Source organism: Perognathus longimembris, chromosome 11, assembly GCF_023159225.1.
Source record: "Perognathus longimembris pacificus isolate PPM17 chromosome 11, ASM2315922v1, whole genome shotgun sequence".
Classification (NCBI taxonomy): Eukaryota; Metazoa; Chordata; class Mammalia; order Rodentia; family Heteromyidae; genus Perognathus; species Perognathus longimembris.
In genome coordinates this window covers 56,388,540-56,408,010 of record NC_063171.1, presented here as the reverse complement: position 1 = coordinate 56,408,010, position 19,471 = coordinate 56,388,540, and the positions used below count along the sequence as shown (strand labels likewise).

General features: G+C 42.4%; 1 protein-coding gene across 1 annotated transcript in view; it reads left to right on the top strand.

Moving 5' to 3' along the window:
* Positions 1 to 19,471, top strand: part of Cr2 (complement C3d receptor 2) — a 74,428-nt gene that overhangs the window by 15,262 nt on the left and 39,695 nt on the right. The window contains exons 10-25 of the mRNA XM_048358242.1: positions 938 to 1,126; positions 1,212 to 1,311; positions 1,652 to 1,734; positions 2,767 to 3,174; positions 3,818 to 3,994; positions 4,075 to 4,165; positions 4,419 to 4,495; positions 5,348 to 5,755; positions 6,360 to 6,429; positions 6,749 to 6,831; positions 7,327 to 7,719; positions 8,638 to 8,823; positions 10,066 to 10,251; positions 10,867 to 10,890; positions 11,564 to 11,639; positions 14,252 to 14,340. Coding sequence (XP_048214199.1) covers positions 938 to 1,126; positions 1,212 to 1,311; positions 1,652 to 1,734; positions 2,767 to 3,174; positions 3,818 to 3,994; positions 4,075 to 4,165; positions 4,419 to 4,495; positions 5,348 to 5,755; positions 6,360 to 6,429; positions 6,749 to 6,831; positions 7,327 to 7,719; positions 8,638 to 8,823; positions 10,066 to 10,251; positions 10,867 to 10,890; positions 11,564 to 11,639; positions 14,252 to 14,340 — 2,640 coding nt within the window. The remainder of the gene's footprint in view (positions 1 to 937; positions 1,127 to 1,211; positions 1,312 to 1,651; positions 1,735 to 2,766; positions 3,175 to 3,817; positions 3,995 to 4,074; positions 4,166 to 4,418; positions 4,496 to 5,347; positions 5,756 to 6,359; positions 6,430 to 6,748; positions 6,832 to 7,326; positions 7,720 to 8,637; positions 8,824 to 10,065; positions 10,252 to 10,866; positions 10,891 to 11,563; positions 11,640 to 14,251; positions 14,341 to 19,471) is intronic.

Here is a 19,471-nt window from a genome sequence, read left to right as displayed (position 1 = left end):
AGCTTTAGCCTTAATACCAGCACAAAAAAATTCCCCAAACAAATAAATAAATATGACATATATTGACATAAAAAGATAATACAGACATCAAATATACTGTATTATAAAATAAAGGAAGCAAGACTAAAGTAACATATGTGCTACCTGTATGTGTCATATATATCTATATATGCACATACATCAAATATAAAATGCCAGTAAACTATATTCTAATGTTTGGCAACACAACTCTCTAAATCATAACATGCTCCTTTTGGACCAGAGCACAAATTTTTAAATATGAGGTTGGAAATGGCCTCTTAAAAAATTAATACTTGTCTCAAGACAAAGTAATTCATAGTGTAATCAAAGATAAGAACATAACAATAATCATGACATGAAATTGATACAGTGAAACCGTGTCTGTTTTGACCTTTAAAGGCTCAATTCAGAGCTGGGCATGATGGTTTAAGCCTGTAAACCTCATCACTTGAAAGGTGGAGATGAGAGGATCACAGTTGGAGGCCAGCCTGGGCATGAAAGTTCATGAGCTCTCATCCCCACCAAGTGTTAAGTGGAGGGGCCTGTGTCTGTCATCACAACGTAACCCAGTGGCTGGGTACATGGTACATGCCTGTCATCCACAGAGGCACAGGGAGGAAAAAGGAGGAGGATTACAGCCCAGGGCTCTGGGGATCAAGTGAGACCTACCTCCACAATAACCAATACAAAAGCACTGGTGGTATGGCTCAAGTTGGTAGGTAGGGCGCTCAGGTATAAGATCTTGAGTTCAATCCCCTGGTACTGCCAAGAGAATTTTTTAAAGGCTGAGTTGAAAGCAAATGATGAACAGCTACTCATAGATTGCATGCCATTTATTGAACTCTCAGTCCTATGTCAGCATTTAGCATGTGAAGATTGTGTTATCTGATGACTTCTTTTTCCAATGTGTATCAAGATTTCCAGCTCGAGTGCCCACCACTTCCTGAGATTCTTCATGGGCATCACACAGGGCAAAAGGCTGGCCCCTATGAGCCAGGGTCATCTGTGACGTATAGCTGCCAGCCTGGTTACTTGCTTGCGGGACAGAAGACCATTCAGTGTTTATCCTCAGGAGTCTGGAACGCAGCGACTCCCACTTGCAAAGGTACCCTAAACTCACAATCTGGTTTAAGAAACTGAACTGTTCTGTTATTTAGTATGCTTTCTTATTTGGGGATTTTTTTTTTCAGAGGCCCGGTGTGACCCTCTAGGACCATTTCCCAATGGGCAGGTAAAGGCACCTGCAAATCCTTGGCTTGGTGTAATCGCGAACTTCACCTGTAATGAAGGGTGAGTGGAGGGGGGAGTGAGATCTAAGTCATTTGGATTACACATGCACAGCATAAACCACAAAACCTGCAGGAAAAGAGACCTCTGTAAAGACAGCCTGGAGTGGGGTTGTGGGAGAGAGGGAGGGGGAGCAGAGTAAGACAGACAGAGGGAAGCACAAAGAGAGAGAGAGACAGACAGACAGACAGACAGAGACAGAGACACAGAGAGAGACACAGAAAGCTGATGGAAAGAGTAGGTGCTCAGAGATTAAGTGAACTTGTCTTTGATTTTAAGTAAAGGCTGTTGTTCTTCAGCACAGATGATCAACAGTTCCAAAGTGCCAACTCTTTGTTTCCAGGTATTGGTTAAAAGGCCAACCGTCTAGTCGGTGTGTGATTGCTGGACAAAAAGCTTCTTGGACCAAACAGCCTATCTGTGAAGGTAGGTGAGGTAACTACCTGGTTTCTAAGGAATCTCAGAGGCTCAATAGAGCACTACATACTCAGCCTTGCCAAACACTTGGACTTCATTCATTATCATATAGGCTCACAGCAAAGAACTAGAAATCCTCTGGGATGATGATGTCACTGACCCAGCCTCCCGCGATATCAGCCTCTAAGGTATCAGCCTCCATGACCTCTTTATTCTCCTGCGTCCTCCAATCAAGGAAGGAGTTTCTAAGATTTTCCTTCCCTCCAAACTACATAATGTTGGGCGCTGGTGACTCATGCCTATAAGCCTAGTAATTCGGGAGGCTGATATGCAAGGATCATGGTTCAAAACCAGCCCAGGCAGGAAAGCCCATGAAACTCTTATCTCCAATAAACTACTCAAAAAAGCTGAAAGTGGTGCTCTGGCTCAAGTGGTAGAGCACTAGCCTTAAGCAAAAGAAACTCAAGGGCAGCATCCAGGCCCAGAGTTCAGGACCAGCAAAACAAACAAACAAAAACCTACATAGACATGCTAAGTACACACACAGCCAGGCCCTTCACACAAAGCAGGTCTTATATTCAGCCATAGAAACGGATGGATCCACAGACTAGGTAAACTAAGGAATGAAAATTCAAGGTATCAAGAATTGAAGTTTCGGGCTGGGGATATGGCCTAGTGGCAAGAGTGTTTGCCTCGTATACATGAGGCCCTGGGTTCAATTCCTCAGCACCACATATATACAGAAAACGGCCAGAAGTAGCGCTGTGGCTCAAGTGGCAGAGTGCTAGCCTTGAGCAAAAAGAAGCCAGGGACAGTGCTCAGGCCCTGAGTCCAAGCCCCAGGACTGGCAAAAAAAAAAAAAAAGAATTGACGTTTCAAGTTATCCCACCAGCTACCTGCCTGGCTGGATGCTAGATTCATTACAGGTTCAAATATCATTGTCTTTGAACCTAGAATATGGGGAAGTTGCAAGCAGCACTTAAGGGCATTCTTATCTGCAGTGTATCTATGAACATTCATACCTCTCTGTAATTTCTCCAGAAATTCTTTGCCCACCACCTCCCCCTATTCTCAATGGAAGACATACAGGCAGCTCTTCGGCGCGTGTTCCGTACGGAAGCAGAGTCACTTACATGTGTGACCCAGGTCCAGAGAGAGGAATGGAGTTCATCCTTGTTGGGGAGCGCACTATCCTCTGTACCGCAGGGCATCTGTCATCTGGGAACTGGAGCGCCCCTGCCCCACGCTGTGAACTTCCCACTTCTGCCATTCAGTGTTCACATCCCCAGATCACAAGAGGCCTAACGTTATCTGTGCAGAAAGAGCGATACTCCTATAATGACACTGTGATGTTCGAGTGTGAGTCTGACTTCACCATGAAGGGCAGCAGGAGAGTCCGGTGCAATGCCCAAGGAATCTGGGAGCCACCAGTCCCCGTGTGTGAAAAGGGTAGGTGTTCCCGTTCTTAGCAAAGATGCTACCGACACTGCGTTGTCCAAAAGAACAAAAAGAATCAGGGAAAACACTTGTTTGTTCTCTATGTTGATTTCTTAAAAGCGAAGTCATCAAAGCCTCACGGGGGGCTATGTCAGAAGCCCCCTTCAAAGCATCTGGGATGGCCCTTTAAGAACGGCAGTGGCAGATGTGGAGTCATGCCCAACAGGAAACTGAATAAGATCTGGAACTGCCTCAGCACAGAAAGGCAAACAAAATGGAAACTACTGCAACATGCCCCCTCTGTGCCCTGTAGCTGCCACCAGCTACAACTGTAGCATTCATACCAATTACTTTGTCTGGGTTTCTTTCTGATGTTTACTCTGTGTGTGTGTGTGTGTGTGTGTGTGTGTGTGTGTGCGCACGCACACGTGCACTGGAGCTTGAACTTGGGGCCTTGCGTTCTTGCTTTGGCTCTAGCTTTGCTGTGGTTGTTGTTAGTTGGAGCTAAGACTCTTTCACATTTTTCTGCCCTGACCTCAGCCTCAGATATCAGCCTCCAGAGTAGCTAGGCTTCTAGGCATGAGCTACCATGCCTGGTTTCTGTGGTTTACATTAAAAGGTGATTTTAGTTTTTTTTTACTTCCCCCTGCTTTAGAATGCCAGGCCCCTCCTGAAATTCTCAATGGGCAAAAAGAAGAGAAACACATGGACCACTTTGACCCAGGAACATCTATAAACTATAGCTGTGACCCCGGCTATGAGTTGGTGGGAGAAGCATCCATACATTGCACCCCTGAGGGGATGTGGTCCCCCGCTGTCCCCCAATGCAAAGGTACCGGGTCTCAAGTGCACATGTTTTTCTGGCTGTAAGATTACCTCGCATTGATTTCTCATCCTTGTCTCGTTTCTTAGTGGCAGAGTGTAAACCCATAGGACCACATCTCTTTACAAAACCCAAGGACCGGTTTATTAGAGCAGCTGTTAATGCTTCTTGTGGTGAAGGGTGAGTGACGCCTGTCTCAGCCTCTGCCAGGCCGGGCTCACTGCAGTCTCTGTGTAAGATGAGTGCCACTAGTTCTCCAGGCATGGAAACTAGGCAATGGATGGATGGTATGGAAACTGGCTGTGTATTTTTGTTGCCGTTGTGTTTCCTATTTCACCTTGTCCTGGAAGTGTTCCATCTGCTTAGAAGCCAGTAGCTTTTGCTTAGCTTCTTGTGACCGGCATTGCGGAATGACATGACTCTTTATCTCTAGGTTCCGACTGAGTGAGAGTGCTTATCAATTGTGTCAAGGTACGGTGCCTTGGTTTATAGAGATCCGCCTTTGTAAAGGTGAGTAGCAAAAATGACAGGATGTGCAATGGTGTGAGAACCGTGCGCTCTCTAGGAATTGTCTCTCTTAAGCCAGGCTTTGGGAATTCATGCGTTTGATATTGTCTTGTTAACTTTGTTAGCTGTTATGATTGCATAGTTGAGCCATGCTTTTTTTTTCACCCCTTTCTTCTCCATCAGTTAAATGAATACCTTGCTCTCCAGTTCTCTGTTGTGATTGAGGGTGGTATTAATGATGATGATGAATAGGTGTTTGTTCACTGTTTTTCACTCGGGATACATTGGGGTTCAGTGATTAGGGAAGAATGTCAGATCTGAATTCAGATTCTGTTCCTACTGCTTCATAGCTGTGTGACCTTAGGCAACTCATATAGTGTCTCTAGAACTCTAGTCACTCAACTCTACAGCTACAGGCCCCAAAGTTATTGGAATTAAATGATGCTATCCCTACTTTGTGGATGATGAAGTCATTCATTGCTAACTACATGTTCATTCAACAATAAATATTCCTTGCTAAACATATAGACTATCACATAGCAAAGAGATGATACTTAAAAAAGCACCTTTCATTTCCCTATTGGTTATTTAAATGAATTCTTCCTTTAAGTAGCAATCGATTCCTAGGCCTTCCAGCCTCATAATGTGATCCTGATGAGTGTGTTCAGTTTTAATAAAGATTTTACTCTCCTGTGAAATCTGAGTTTTATATACTTAATGAACTTGGATACAACATCCATCAGGAAAATGCATTTGTGCCCTCCAGAAAAAAAAAAGGATCATAACCAGCTTCTCTTCTCTTCTTTCATGTGTAATACTGGCACAAACTTCTACAGGATCTTTTTGTCTCTCTAGAAATCACCTGCTCACCACCCCCTGTTATCTACAATGGGCTACACACAGGAACTTCTTCAGAAGATGTTCCATATGGGACCACAGTCACATACACCTGTAACCCTGGGCCAGAGAAAGGAGCGCGATTCGAGCTCACTGGGGAGCATACCATACGGTGCACAAGCCGGGACGGAGTGAGAGGCAGCTGGAGCGGTCCCGCTCCTCTCTGCAAACTCGCACTCCCTGCTGTCCAGTGCTCAGCTGAGATCATTGAAAATGGATACACGCTATTCCCCAGGAAAGCCTCCTATTTCTACAATGACAGTATGACAGTCAAGTGTAATCCTGGCTATACTTTGAATGGCAGCAGCCAGGTTCGTTGCAAAGCCAATAACACCTGGGATCCGAAAATACCAACTTGTGTAAAAGGTAAAAATGTAATGTGAGAGGTTTTGTTTTTTTTTTAAGTATTTATTTATTTTTGCTTGTTATCTCCTACCCAAAGCAAGAGCCATGAGAAAAGGCAATGGAGCAGGAACACGAACTACTACTTTCCTACCTTTCTATTGTTCCGTCGTAGGCAGTGTGTGTTCCTTGTGCAAATGCCCGCCCTCTGGATGTGGGATATATGCAGCATGCGTAATGAAATGAGCTTTCTAGGAGGACTTATTTCTTCACAACAGAAGAAAGCATTCCATGAGGAATGAAAGCGCCTTGAGCCTTGGCTTCCGAGTGTTAGATTATGTGTCATCCAATGTTGTGCCCTTGCAGTTCTAGGGCAGAAATCCTTCTGTTTATGTGGGGAGTTTTCTCTCCAGGCTGCAAGGTTCCTTCTGGGATTCACCTCGGTCATCATACAGGTGGAAATATGGTCTTGTTTGTGCCTGGGATGTCTGTAGACTATACTTGTACCCCTGGCCTCTTGTGGGAAACAGATCTATCCACTGGATGCCTAAGGGATAGTGAAGTCCCGCCCCACAAGGGGAAGGTACTTTCTGCTGGGATGTATATAACGCCAACTTTGCCCTTCCAGAAGGATGTGAGCCTGTGTCAGCTCCAGGTAGTTCACGTGTGAAACCAGTGAATACATCCTGTCAAGATGGGTGAGTACAAAACGATCCATTCTGAGAAAGCAGCCACTGTGTGTGGTGCGTTAACTCTGCCCAGAGCTTGTGTTGGACGGCCCCTCTAGGGATCCCACAGGCAGCAACCACCTGAGATCCCAACTCTGACTCTTTCATGGTTTGTTTGTTTTGTTTTACATTGGAAAGGCTTTGATGTGAGTGGTTGATTTCCTAGAATATGAGTTTTAGTTTCTCTCTGTCCAAGTTCTTACTTTGAAGTACCTCTGTACTTGGGGTTTGAAGAGTCTAGGTTGTGGTTTGGGGAAGAGGACACACATTATATTCTGTCTCTCTTTAGGTACCAATTGACTAGCTATGCTTATGAGAAGTGTCAAGATGCTAAGAATGGAGTCTGGTTCGAAAAGATTCCTGTTTGTACAGGTAAATCGATGGGGGGGAAGGTGAGAAGCTTCCCGTAGATATAGTGCACCAGAGAGGGCAAGACATGAAGAGCTACCTGTGATCATTTAGGATTTAAGCCCAGGGGGAAAATCATTTAGTGTGTGGCTTAAACTAGTATGGAAAAACAGATTGTCTAGTAAGAATGAGTATTTGCCATATAGCTGCTAATTTTGCTAAACATAAAAATTGTAGCCCATACTTTTAGGATAGAAGAACAACTTTCTTACCTGCTTAATTTCTGAATTCCTCATATCAAAAAAATTGAGTATGAGTTATGTGATATAGGAGGGTTTTGTGAGCATACGTTACTCACAGAATCACTTTTAATAAAGTCTTTTAACAAAATTACAACCCAAGTTCCAAAGTCTAGACAGTTGTCTAATGTGATGACGCAGTTACACCGTGACGTGTGTACCTGAATGCGTACCTGTGGATGCCCAAGCCGAAGCTGAACTCCCTGAATCTCTTCTGCAGTTATTCACTGTCAGCCCCCACCCAGGATTGCCAATGGGAGGCACAGAGGTGTGGCAGAAGAATCATTCCTATATGGAAATAAAGTCTCTTACGAATGCGACCCGGGATACTACCTTCTGGGAGAGAAAAATCTACAGTGCAGCAAAGATGCTAAAGGACAAGGATCCTGGAGTGGGCCTCCCCCAAAGTGCTTACGCTCTCCTCCTGTAACTCACTGCCCGAACCCAGAAGTCAAACACGGATACCAACTCAATAAGACACGTCCCACCTATTCCCACAACGATGTAGTGTATGTTGCCTGCAATCCTGGTTTCCTCATGAATGGCAGTCGCTTGATAAGGTGTCACACAGATAACACATGGGTACCAGGCATACCAACCTGTATCAGAATGGGTAAGACCTGGAAAGGGATAAAATATGGGATGCTTTACAAAATCAAGAAGGGTTTTGAGCTAAAGCGGTTATAACGTTGTGCCAGATGCCTTTTCCTATCTTCTCACTTGATCATGTTTTTCCCCTTTCCTTTCTGGGTATATTTAGCAACGGCACATGAAAGGACAATGGTTAACTTCCAAACTAGATGCGGCCTCCAATTTTACTGTTCCTATGAACTGAGGTTTGGGGGGGGGGGGAAATCTCAACTCTTTTTGGAACATGTCCGACAGTAACGTTGCTTGATAATTTGATATTGAAGGCTATTGTATCAGTGAAAAGACCTGTGAGTATTCTGGAAAATGAAGCTGGCCTTGTATGAATTGTAGTTTCCCTTACCATTGGGCAGCTTTGATCTTGTCGGTGGTTATCTAGAGCAGAGGCTTCTGCTAATTCAACTGATTTCAGTTCCTAGAACCACTCTTTGATCAGCACAGTGGTCTTATGTGAAAGGAAAGCTGTTTCTACTTCCAAGGTTTTACACTGAACTTGCAAACAGTAATGTTTCCAGTGGCTGGTACTTAGGACCAAACTTCCCTAATTGGTTATATTGGGTTGTTTTACTTCCTGAGGGCATTGAATGATATCTTGGGCTGCATCCTGATTTCTACTTAAATGGAAAAAACATTACAATGGATATAGTCCACAGCCACTGATGTTTTAATTTCATGATGATACTTTTCATCAGCTCATACATGACACAGACAGGAAAGGCCTCCGTCTGCCCAGAACTGCTGGCTCTATTTGGGATGAATGTCTCTAGTTAACAACTAATTGGCCTATTGCCTGTTGTCTTTCAGTAGTGCTATCATCCAGACATAGCGCTGTGCAAGTATTCCTCTCTGCTGACTTAAAGATCTTTTCTCTTGGTGCTCTAAGCTTTCTTAGGTTGTCAGTCTCCCTCTACAATCCTCAAGGGGAATCATACTGGTGGAAATATAGCACAGTTTTCCCCAGGAATGTCCATCCTGTACAGCTGTGAGCAAGGCTATCTGCTGGTGGGAGAGGCGCTAAGTGTCTGCACACATGAGGGAACCTGGAGCCAGCCTGCCCCTTACTGTAAAGGTACTTCATCTATGTTTGTTGCTGTTCTTCTTCCCAGTGCACTAATTCGTTCCAAAAGAGATATGTTTACATTAGGCACTTCCAACTTAAAATTGTCAAAGTAATGGCTCACTTTTATCAAATGCACAGAACTACATTAATACATCAACACATCCAACTATCTTAAAAATAAGATAAAATGGCTTAGCTGGGCACTGGTGGCTTACTCCTGTAATACTAGCTACTCAGGAGGCTGAGATCTGAGGACTACAGTTCAAACCCAGCCTAGGCAGGGAAGTCCTTGAGACTCTTATCGCCAATTAAATACCCAAAAGCCAGAAGTAGAGCTATGGCTTAAGTGGTAGAGTACTAGCCTTTAGCAAAAAAAAACCCTCAGAGACAGCACCCAGTTACTGAGTTCAAGCTGCAGGACCAGCACACACACGAAAAGCCTTATTTTGTATTCTGCCTAGCAACTGACCCTTATGGACTCATTTAGATATAGAAAGTTAAAGTGGTTTTGTAAACTGAACTAAAGCACAAATTGTATTCACATTATAGTGACTGTTATGATGGGTGCATGTGACAAAACACCATTAAAATAAGAATGGCATTTCGAGTTGATTTGCTCTTATGGGTAGTGGAATTATGGGTAAAATTTGCATAAAAGTCTCAGAAAGTCATTTTAATTTTCCCAACGATGTATATGAAATACAAATAGTAAGTTAACATCTAATATTCTAGAGTCCTTTTTACAAAATGCTAGCTATTGTGCACAGGGCTTACTATAACCTAGATAAGTTCCATAGACCATGGTTTTATTGTCATCTCTTTCTCCTGGATGGGGTTCTTGTGGCATGGAGAGATTTGTAACTGACTCAAGAAGAAGTAGTCGAGATTCCAATCAACAATCTCATACTATTGACCTCTACTCCGAACCAATGAAAGAAGAAATGAGAAAGCATGTATACACAACCGGAAGTGCAAGGCAACAGCAATTACGACACTTCCCATTCACCCACTAATGTTCTAAGAAGCCATTCAAATTATCTGATAATGTTAGCATAGACACAGAGGCACAAAAGAAAGAAATCAATCCAGCTTAAATGATGTGGAGGTGGTTGAAACAGGTGGCTGAAAGACACTTCACCTATTGAGAAGGAAATAAATTGGTCTCAGAAAGCTTACCCTTAGGAGAAACTTTTACTTTCTCAGTAAAAGAACAAAACATAATCTGCTTCAACGAGGTTCCTTTCATTGCAGAGGTCAACTGTAGCTTTCCTGAAGATCTGAGTGGACTTCAGAAGGGACTGGAGCCAGGGAAGATGTATCACTATGGAGCTATTGTAACGGTGGAATGTGAAGATGGGTACGCCCTGGAGGGCAGTCCCCAGAGCCAGTGCCAGGGTGACCAACAGTGGAGCCCACCCCTGGCTGTCTGCAGATCACGTAAGAGCAGGACGCGTCATGGGTGTCTGCACCTAACCTAAGCAGACTGAATCGAGTACAATGTTTGAGACTCCCAGCCTTCCATTGGCAGGTCTTTGACCAGTGCCATGACAACCAATTAGCTTGAAGCTCGCTGTCTAGTCTAGGAAAACGTACATCTTTCTGAGAGTGGGGGACAAAAATGAAAGGAAACCCAAAGAGGGGAGCACAGTTAAGAAAAGAAAATGATGTAAAACTAACAGTCTTCCACTTGGGTAAGAGCAGCAGCAGAGAGTTCCTGTCTTGTTGATTTACTTGTGGTCAATTTGATGCAAATTGATAATTACATTGAATTCTGCTACTAACAGTTCAGATTTGTAGTCTATCCTGAAAAAAATCACTAATATAAAATTGACTATATTGGCTTTTCACCCATAGAGAACTACCCTCAACCTACATAATTAAAGTGAAAAAAAATCAGAGTTGTTACATAATAAAAATGTTATAACTCATAAGCAGACTGAGAAGGGAGCTGTGTGTTTTCCTGGCACAGAATCAGAGGATAATACAACTTGGGGGACAATGGATAGTGATACTCTACAACTAATGTTTTTTATGATTTTATATTTTCCTTAGGCTCACTTATTCCATTTCTTTCTGGTAAGTTTCCCTACGTACTTGAACAAAAGCTGTTTTATTGCAATGGTTCATAAAGACATATACAATTAGACACCCCATATTTTGCCCATTAATATTTTTTTTTCATTTTAACCCAGTGTATATGACCTTCCTTGGTATTTTAAGTATATTTTAATGAACATGCACATTACACAATACTTGTTTAGGATAGAGTTGGAGAACTGACTTAAACCGCCATCTAGCCCCAATTCCTAAATTGAAAGCTTAATTTTCACTAGCTTTTGGTATTTAAATCACTGCTGCACGATTTAGTGCTATTGAATTCAGCAGCCTTATGTTGTAGCAAAATAAATTTGTCACTGAGAGTCAAATGTTGTTAGACAAGATCATGAGATCCTGGCAACCTATGCTCCTAGTTTCAACCTAGTGATAAGAATATTACTGGTAAAATTGAAAGGAATGGGAAAAACTCCATGGAAATTTGACAAAAACCTGTGGGCCATATCCTTGGTACTTTAGCTAACAAACTAACTGGATCAAGTCAGGAAGAAAAAAAAAAATCTTAAGCTCAATTGTAATCCTCCAGGAATTTCGTATTTCTGGTTGAGAAAAGGCGTAGCCTTCACAATCACTTCATAGTGGGTTTTATTCTTGTGACATTTGAAATTCACTGCTTTCCCCCTCCCCCCTCCAGGCATTTTGGCAGGTTCAGCATTTCTTACCCTCTTGGCTATTTTCACCGTAGTCATGATAATGAAGCACAAAGTACGGTAAGTTCAGAAGCCATATATGTGTGTATCCCTAGGGAAATGGGGATCTGAAGAGAGCTGGTGACTGCGTCTGTGTATTCCTCTTTTGTTCTATAGCTATGGAACTGTAGCCTACTGTGACTATCCCCACATTAGACTCCATCACAAAGCCTACTAGGACATGCACGCTGACAGGAAGGCGGTCACAGGTCATGAGGCAGATGGTCCACACACTTGCACGTCATGACGTCATGACGTCATGACGGGGGAGCTGCGTTGGTCCTTCAGGATCTCAGGCAGGGAAGTTAAGCCTTCAGATTTGCATTTCCAAATGCAGGAGGCCCGTTGGGCTCTCCACCAAGGCAGCAGAGGCAGGGATGGAGAGGAGGAACATATGTAAGAGGTAGCTTTGCTATTGACCTGATAGATTGATTCCCAGGACTTAGTGAACCACTGAATGTGAGGCCCAGGGGGTGCATAGAACAACCGCTGGGATGGGATCCAGTGGCTCACCAAGAGAAGAGAGGAGCAGCTTATGGAGAAACATGACCAGCTCCTTCTAGCCTATATTTCTGAGCACCCATGATGAAGGACTTGAGAGAAAGGGGTGGGATCAGTACTGCCTGTGTCACATGGAAACCCCCCCCCCCCCCCACTTAGAAGAACAGAAAAAGTAACATCCTGAAAAAGATGGATGAGAATAGACTGAGCAGTCAGCGGGAGGAAGAAAAACCACTCTGGGATGGGAATATGGCCTAGTGGCAAGAGTGCTTGCCTTGCATACATGAAGCCCTGGGTTCAATTCCCCAGCAACACATATATAGAAAACGGCCAGTAGTGGCGCTGTGGCTCAAGTGGCAGAATGCTAGCCTTGAGTAAAAAGAAGCCAGGGACAGTGCTCAGGTCCTGCAGGCAAAAAAAAAAAAAAAAAAAGAAAGAAAGAAGAAAAACCACTCTATTCCATAGAATTCAAGAGAGAGAAGGGTCTCCAAAGAAAAAAGAAGTCTGTTATTTGCATGACTTTCCCCACAGGAAGCTAGAAGATTAATTTTAGCTAAAAGCAATTAAAAAAATAAATAAATAGAAAGTGTAGCCTCTATCTCTTTCCTTCACACTACTAACTTTGCTATCAGACCACTGCATGTGTGGGGAACATTGTGAGTGTAGAAATGCTTGCAATTCAAATAATCCATAATGCTCCTGTATGCTTCTTATCATTTGCTCACTTGTTATGCCACTTGTTGTACTGTCTTTAAATGCCCTGATATGAACAAAGCATATATGTTGTAGTAAATTCCTGAGTCTCATTCTCTTATTTACATTTTCTAACTTATTTTACTTTATTTATTTATGGGGGGGTGTGCGTGCACGCACATGTGCTCGTCCTGGTTCAGGGACTTGAATTCAGTGCCTGAGTGCTGTCCCTAAGCTTTTGTGCCCAAGGATAATTGTCTACCACTTGAGGAAAAACCTCTACTTCTAGCTTTTTGGTGGTTAATTGGAGAGGAAAGTCTCACAGGCTTTCTTGCTTAGGCTAGCTTTGAACCCTGATCCTCTCAGATCCTGAGTAGCTAGGATTATAGGCATGAACCACCAGTGCCTGGCTTCCGTTTGTTTTAGAATAACTGCATAGACATTTGAGCTGCCTAGAATCCTTTTCATAGATGAGTAATTCACATTTAAAACCAATAGTTTAAAAACTGAATATTTTTTAAACCACTCAAACATTTGGAAATGATTAAGCTATTCTTCTCTCGTCTATCTAAGGTACTTTAACAAGGCCTAACTCTCACACAGGCCTAAAATCTACCTTCTGTATTAGTCTTAATGCGTCTCCTATAAGCTGATGTCTTAAATATGGTTGTATGAGACATGCTTTAAAGTAGCCTTGGCAGTAATTTTCCTTCCCCACTGTTTTTTTTTTCAAAGCTCTGTATGATAATATAACACATTTCATTGTCCTTCACTAATTCTGGCAAAGTGGTTTTAGAAGTGTAGCCAGTTTATGGATATAGCTCAATGTTTTCTTAGCAAGATTGAGCCTGGGCATAATCCTCATCAATATACACAGACACAGAGACAGACCAATGGACACACACACACACACACACACACACACACACACACACGCGTGCTTTTGAGGAATCAAATTAAAACATTGTCTTGCCATATTACTTACGTTTTCAGTGCTGTATGAGTATGTAAGAATTTCAGTTTAAACACAAATATGCAAACTTCCTTTCAAGTTGGAATCTAAAACTGTATTCCACAATGGTAATATTATGATCATGTGCTAAAATAGAAATTGTTCTCTTCAATTTTTTTGCCATCAGTTTAAGGATCATCGTTGTTAGTTTTTAAGAATCATCCTGGATATGGAATAAAGCTTTCTACTGCCCGCTTGTGATATGGGCAGTAAGAAAGTAACAAATTATTTATTTTTATGTGCCTTTCAAATAAAAGGAGGTTGTAGTGTTTACTTCATAAGATATTTAAGACAATATGATGAAATCATCTATGGAAAGCACTAAAGGTTGGGAAAATGACAAGCAAACAACTGATCCATTTTTATAGTAATCATTGTCAGGGAATAAAGTTGATTATTTTCTCTTTTTTCTATTTCTTCCACTTAGCCATTATTATACAAATGCAAAGCCTAAAGAAGGAGTACTCCACTTAGAAACACGTGAATTGTCTTCTACTGATCCGTACAACCCAACAAGCTGAAAAGAAGACAAATTGGTATCTAACGACACTGAAATATTTTTATCAATGCCTATGTCCAGGTGGCCTTTGTCTTCATCAATAAGTACTATAAATACATATGGTTCTATCCCACAGTTGTTAATAATCATGCCGGAGCACTATTCATTTGCATACTTCATATTGTCAGATCATGTTCCTAGTTTTTAAACCCATTTGTCCATTCAACAAATACCGATAAAATGACCAAAAAGAAAATAATAACTATTATGAAGAGAAATAGTCAGGCCAAAGGGACAGAGGAAGGGATGGTTTCAAGGGACGACCTCGCTGAGAAAATGGCCTTTGTACAAAGACTTCAGGGAAGTGAAGGGCCAGCCATGTGACTCCATTCAGAAAGAGCTCTCCAGGAAGAAAGATCAATCAGAGCAAAGACAGAAGTGGTGTGTGCCCACCGTGCCGGAAGCACCAGTTAGGCAGCCAGTAAGGGTATCATGGACAAGGAGAATAGCAGAAATCTGATCAGTGAGAGAAAGGAAGGCAATGATTATATAGAAAATGCTAGATTGTTGTAATAACTTTTGGTTCTGACATGGGAACCCTTGGTATTTTAAGCTCAGATGCTACACAATCACTGTAACTGCTGTATTGTAAAGAGACTTTAGGAGATCAAGGGTGGATGATGGGGAATCAGCGAGGAGGCCATTTGCAAGAATGCAGGCAAGAAACTGCCACTAGTCGCTGGGGAGGAGAGGGCCGGTTCTACATACATTATTTTTAGAGATAACAATAATAAGATTTGCAGACAGTTGGTATCAGAATATGAGAGAAAAAGCAGCATCACTGAAGATGCCTTTGCATCATCATTTTTGGCCTAGGCATCTAGAAGGATAGAGTTGGCATTAAGAGAATTAAGGGTGTGAAGGGTGCGATTAAAAAGGGGAATCGGGAGTTAGACTTTGGAGATGTTAGGCAAGAGATGTCTAATAGACATCCAACTCCAAGTGTTAAGACAGCAACTGATACACAACTCTGTGTTGTGAACAATAGGCCCAGGCTGGACATACACATTTGGACCCTGCGAGTATATGGGTAAACATAACTAAATAAGATCTGAAGATCATCTAGGAGGCAACAAAGGCCTGGGAAGAGGAGGGAAAGTCTGAGCCCTGAGCCTTGGATCTTGCAATATTAAAAGCCATAGAATAAGAAAGGACTAATAAAGAATGGAAGCAGCAGCTTGAGCTGAAGCTGCAAAGTGTGGTATGCTAAAGTCAAGGACAGAGAGAAGTTTATAGAGGAAGGAACAACCAACTTGGTCAAGTGTTGCCAATTAGTCAAAAAAGATAGCTGGGCACCAGTGGCTCAGGCCTGTACTCCTAGCTATTTAGGAGGCTGAGAGGTGAGGATCACGGTTCAAAGCCAGCCAGGCAGGAAAGGCCATGAGACTCTTATTTCCAATAAACTACTGAAAAAAGCCAGAAGTGGCGCTGTGGCTCAAGTGGTAGAGTGCTCACCTTGAACAAAAGAAGCTTAGGGACAGCACCCAGGCCCATAGTTCAAGTCCAGGGGGGGCGGGGAAGATGAGTCAACTGAATATTAGAATATTAGATTTAGCAACACAGGATTTGTTAGCAAACTTAACAAGAACAGTTTTAATGGAGAGAAAGGGGGACAGAAGCCTGAGTAGAATGAGCTTAAGAGATATTGTACATAGTAACTATGGAAAGCTCCCTCCCAAGTTTTCTCATCAAGAGGACCAAATAAATAGAGTAATTGCATGAGTTAAGAGAGAGAAAAAAAATAAGAAGTCAAAGAGAAGGATTTTGAAAAATGGTTAAATAGCTATACTGTGGCTTTTATAGGCTGCTGGGAAGGATCTAATGATCTTAATGAATGATCTAACGATTTAATGAATATAATAGAAGGCAGGAGACAAGGAAGCATGCTGGAGCAACAGCTGGGCGCATTAGAAAAGTCAAGATGTGCTTCTTGAATGGGGGAGTTGCCCTGAAATGGTCAAGGACGGAGTCACAGAAGAGAAAGCAGAATGAACAGGCATAGACAAAGATCGGGGTGGGAAGAGGGGGATGGGAAAGGGACATGCTGAAGCTCTATTCCAGTGGTTCTGTTTCCTCAGCGAACAGAGCTGAGAAGGATGTTAGAGATGAAGGCTGTTCCTAATGAACAAGGAGATAGGCCCTAGAGTAAATGGGGATTATTCATTGGTAGGTTTACGTTGGCCAGGCATTCTGCGGTGGGTCTTTCATGCCTTGTCTCATTGGGCCCTCACTGCCACTTTGAAAAGTTTGCTGTTATCTCCAGATAATACAAGATTCATTTCCAAGATGAGAAAAACTAAGGCTGAAAGCTTTCTCTTGGTCAAGGTCAAGAACTCAAGCTCAGAACTGCTTTCTCCTACACAACCACCTCTGTCCCCTTATTTCAGTAAAACAAATAAGACTTGCATATGTCATAGCGAAAGACTAAGTACCATAAGCAAGGTACAGAAAAGCCGCTGTGGCAGTTCAGGAAGAAAAAGCTGCTTGCTGCCGGGGAATTGTAGAAAAAGGAAGAAGAGAACAAGGGAACGTTACAGCATGGGGTCCCTAAATGTAAACCACTGAGGGCCCATAGTGAAGCTATTGAATAAACATCCGTAGAACTAATATACAAGTGAGAAATAAATGGAATCATCTCTCTCTCTCATGTAGCATTATACTTAGCAGTATCACCTATGGTTATTATTTGTTCTAGATCACGTTAAGTGCAAAGTACTTCTTAACAAAACGATAGCTTCCTATAAGCTTTACAAACACTCTAGTTGGCTTGTAGGAAGAACGTTAATTCCTTTCTTATTTAAATTTTGACTTGCACTGCTGCTATTCATGCTGCCACCTGAACAGAAACAAAATCTATTTCAGCATGCTTCCTGGATTGGGATTCAACTGCATATGAACTCAAGAACTCCCTCAAATATCAGCAAGTCTCTTTCTGTGGTCTCAACATCAGTGCAATGATTTTATAAGCTAAAACTTTCCCTGTGCACCTATTCTCAAGAACAAAGACATCTTGCTTCATGGTAAAGATGGAAGCCAGCTTTCTATCATGTGTAGTACAAGAATTTCTAAAACCTGACTTGGGATCCAACAGAAGCCACAAGGCTTTAATTATTTAAGCCAAATGCAAAGCATTTTCTCTGGTTATGATGGACACACCTTATTGCGAACACTGGCTTTATTTTAATAGTAGCTTCCTTCTCTGATGTGATTAATTATTCCCATTTGGTTTGCATCTTTCTCGGAACACTGTATATTCTTTGTCTTTCCACAGTCACTTGGTAATCTCAGTTTGCACATTTTCTCGAAGTTGTCAGAGTCAAGTTGTAATTTTAAATATTTAGTGTACTGTTTGAGTGTTGGATACTTCCTTAACAGTTTTCTCATGAGCTTCAGTAGTTTGTAGGATGTCATTTCATAAAATGTACATTAGCCATTCAAATAAACTGTTATTTGTTGAAAAACAGACAATGTGACTTTGTCTTCCTGGATGCAATGAACTTTTGAATGACAGGCATGATCTTAGAGTTTCTAGAGCTCATGTTTAACCGTTACTCATTCTGGAAACGAATACTCGCTTATTCTAGCCAAGCTCCAGTTCACAAATTCAACCTTCATCCCCAAGACTCTTCCATATTTTCCAGCCAATGCCTTCCTCCAACCCATCCGTCCTTTCCCACTATACACTAGGTGTAGCTGCTGATTTCCTTTTATTCAATTATTTAAAGTACTGAGAAATAAAACCCTCCTTGCGGATGATTACACATTTCCTCTTTTCACATTCTCCTGGTTTTGATATGCTCCTAATCAACATCTTTTGTTTTCATTTTCATGCTGGGTGGTACAGAGGTTTGAAATCATAACCTTGGGTTTGCTACGCCAGCATTCTGCCATTTGAACTACATTTCAAGACTTTTGGACACATACTCCGAAACGGAGTGCTATTTCACGTCTTTTTTTTTTCTTTTAGTTATTTTTTAAAAATAGACTTGTGCATTTATGGCAGGACCAGCCTGGACCATGAACCCCCAATTTATATTTCAAGCACAGCTGGAATGATAAGTACATGCCACGGTGCCTGTTAGGAAAATGGAGGAGAACGGGAAAGGAAGAGGCTGGACTCAAGGGTCCACAGGCAAGGACTGTGTATTGAGAAACAGATAGGGGCACAGACCTTCCTGCAGGATTGGAGGTTGTGCGAGGGACTGGATTTTGGGGTGGGCTTATACAGGGCTTAACAAGGAAGCAGAAAATAGAAAATAGGTTATAGTCTCTTGGGACCCCAGAGCGAAGTCATTAGCCAGGCCCACAGTGGAATGCTCCACTTGGGGTGAGGGGTTATTGTCCCCTGGGGATCAAGGGTGGTATCCTTGGCCTGGTCCAGATGGGAATAACTTGCCAGCAGACAGGCATGTGGTCAAGCCTGTTTGTGCACACGTGGTGTCTTGCTTGGCCTGGGGGAATAAGGCAGGAACCAGTCCTTCAGTGCTCAGCTCTTATTGGTGGAGATGGGGGGCTCCTTAAACGTTGCCCAGTCTAGCACTGAGCTGTGACCTGCCTGGTCTCCACCTCTCAGTTAGCTAGCATGGCAGGCCTGAGCAGCCACAGCCAGCTAGCTGATTGGGTTTTTTAAATGTGGTTTCAAACCTACAAAATATTTAACTTGAAATTCACCAGCTTAATCACTTTTCACTGTGCAATTCATTGTACATAGATGTTCCTGAGATTTGGTATGTTGTTGTGCAAGCGTTCTCAGGAACACTCTTGTATCTTTCTAAAGGGGAAACTTTGTGTCTGCTGAACAAATTCCCATTTCCCTTGGTCTTCCACTACTGCTTTCCGCTGCTATGACACTGACTACTTTAAATAGCCTAGAGTATGGAACATTCCAATATCCACTTTGAAGATACACCTGCAATGACCTAACTTCCTCCTAGGAGGTTACACCTTCTAAAAGTTCTGTTGCCTTCCAATCCTAGTGACCAATTTGGCTGGGAATAGAACCTTCACCACATGGGCCTTTGGGTAACACTTTTAACCAGAGCATGGGTATGGAATATACCTCGGTCATCCTTTCCTCCATTTATGAAC